Source organism: Lycium barbarum, chromosome 10 (genome assembly GCF_019175385.1).
Source record: "Lycium barbarum isolate Lr01 chromosome 10, ASM1917538v2, whole genome shotgun sequence".
NCBI classification, from domain to species: Eukaryota; Viridiplantae; Streptophyta; class Magnoliopsida; order Solanales; family Solanaceae; genus Lycium; species Lycium barbarum.
This window is the reverse complement of record NC_083346.1, coordinates 33,219,276-33,221,003: the sequence shown is the minus strand read 5'-3', so window position 1 is coordinate 33,221,003 and position 1,728 is coordinate 33,219,276. Positions and strand designations below refer to the sequence as shown.

The window sequence follows — 1,728 nt, the reverse complement described above, 5'->3', positions numbered from 1 at the left end:
CAGTTTGGTCTCATCAGCAACTTTGGGATGTCTAACATCATGATGGATCTTCCAGACTTGATATCAGGTGTTATATGCTATTATTAGAGCACTAAGCATTAGTACGTGTTTATAGTTTTATGCCCACAACCACAAAGACTATTATCCCTAAAAGCAATTTCAATTTCACTTCGTGAGACTGCCACGGATACTGGGTTTAGGCTTGTTACTAGATTCAGCAACAGGAGTAACAGCATGAAGAATGTTGAAATTAGCTTTGGGATGTTTGGCATCATGATAGATCATCATAGACTTGATATCTTATTATAGCACTAGCCATTAGTACGTGTTTATAGTTTATAATATGTATCACAATTCTTATGTCAAAGTATAAAAGTTGTCCTAATCCCGGGAGAGTAACATCAAAACAGTAATTATATATAAAAGCAAATTATATCCGGAACAACAGCCACAATAACAACCATAACATCAGTAACTTCCATATAAACCAAGAAACATGAGAAGGATAACGATTACATATTATTCATGCCCCCCACAAAGTCTATTATCCCTATTTAATCACTTCTTGAGACTGCCACGGATACCGGGTTTAACCTTGTTGCTAGATTCAGCAACAGGAGTAACAGCATGAAGATTGTTGAGTTTTGTCTCATCAAAAGCATGTTTGGGATGTTTAGCATCATGATGGATCTTCATAGACTTGATATCAGGTGCAGTCACTTTGCAAAGAGGGCATTCAAGCTTAGCATGTCCACCTTTTTCAATACCAGACCTGTCGGCTTTTCCAGCTTTGCCACCACCCCTGTTGGTTGTTGCTGCATCGATCTTTGCTGCTAATTCTTTGGCTGTGTGCTTCTTTGGCTTTGCTTTTCCTGTCATGATGATTGGGTGGCTATTGGATTCTTTCCTCTTATAAAATTGGCGTCTCTTTGAGGCGAAGGAGAATGGGGAGAGAAAACCCTAGGGTTGATTTTATTTTGTATTGCAATGGGATATATAAAGGGCTTTTTCTCTTTTTTATTCCCCCCCTTTTTTTTTCCCTTGCTCGGAAAGGATTGGTATGAAGTATGAACTGAAATTATTTATTATTCTAATTTTCTTGACATTAAAAATACGGAAAGGGGTCAAATGTGCCTCCATCTATTTCAAAAGGTTATAAAATAATAAAGCAAGAACAAAAATATAGTAGAGAAAGAGAGAAGAGAGGATAATTCTTTTATTTCTCTTGTTAGGGATTGATTTACAATGAAGGAGAACCTCTATATTTATAGGGGAAAAGTGATTTGATCTCAAAGTCACTAACCCTAATATTTCTCATAAAAATAGACATCCACAATAAGAAATAATATTTATAACACTCCCCTTGGATGTCTATTTGATAGATAATGTGTCTCGTTAAAACCATACTAGAAAAAATCCAATGGGAAAAATTCTAGTGAAGGAAAAAGAGTACACATTTCTAATAATACGCCATTTGATTACCTCGTTAAAAACCTTCCCAATGGGACAAAAACCTTAAAAGGAAAAAAGAGTACAACGCGTATTAACTTCCCCTAATGAGAACTTCAATCCAAAAACTTGAATCTTCACATCTCAATCTTGTGCACCATCTTCTCGAAAGTTGCAGTTGGTAGAGACTTGGTGAATAAATCAATCATATTATCGCTCGAACAAATCTCTTGCACGTTGATATCACCATTCTTCTGGAGCTCATGTGTGAAGAACAAC

At 36.1% G+C, this 1,728-nt stretch overlaps 1 protein-coding gene across 1 annotated transcript; it reads right to left on the bottom strand.

Moving 5' to 3' along the window:
• Positions 1–396: 396 nt before the first annotated feature.
• On the bottom strand, positions 397–1,017 carry LOC132615036 (protein METHYLENE BLUE SENSITIVITY 1-like). Its single transcript, XM_060329592.1, has one exon. The coding sequence runs from the start codon at positions 877–879 to the stop codon at positions 559–561; it is 321 nt and encodes a 106-aa protein (XP_060185575.1). The 5' UTR covers positions 880–1,017; the 3' UTR covers positions 397–558.
• Positions 1,018–1,728: the final 711 nt, after the last annotated feature.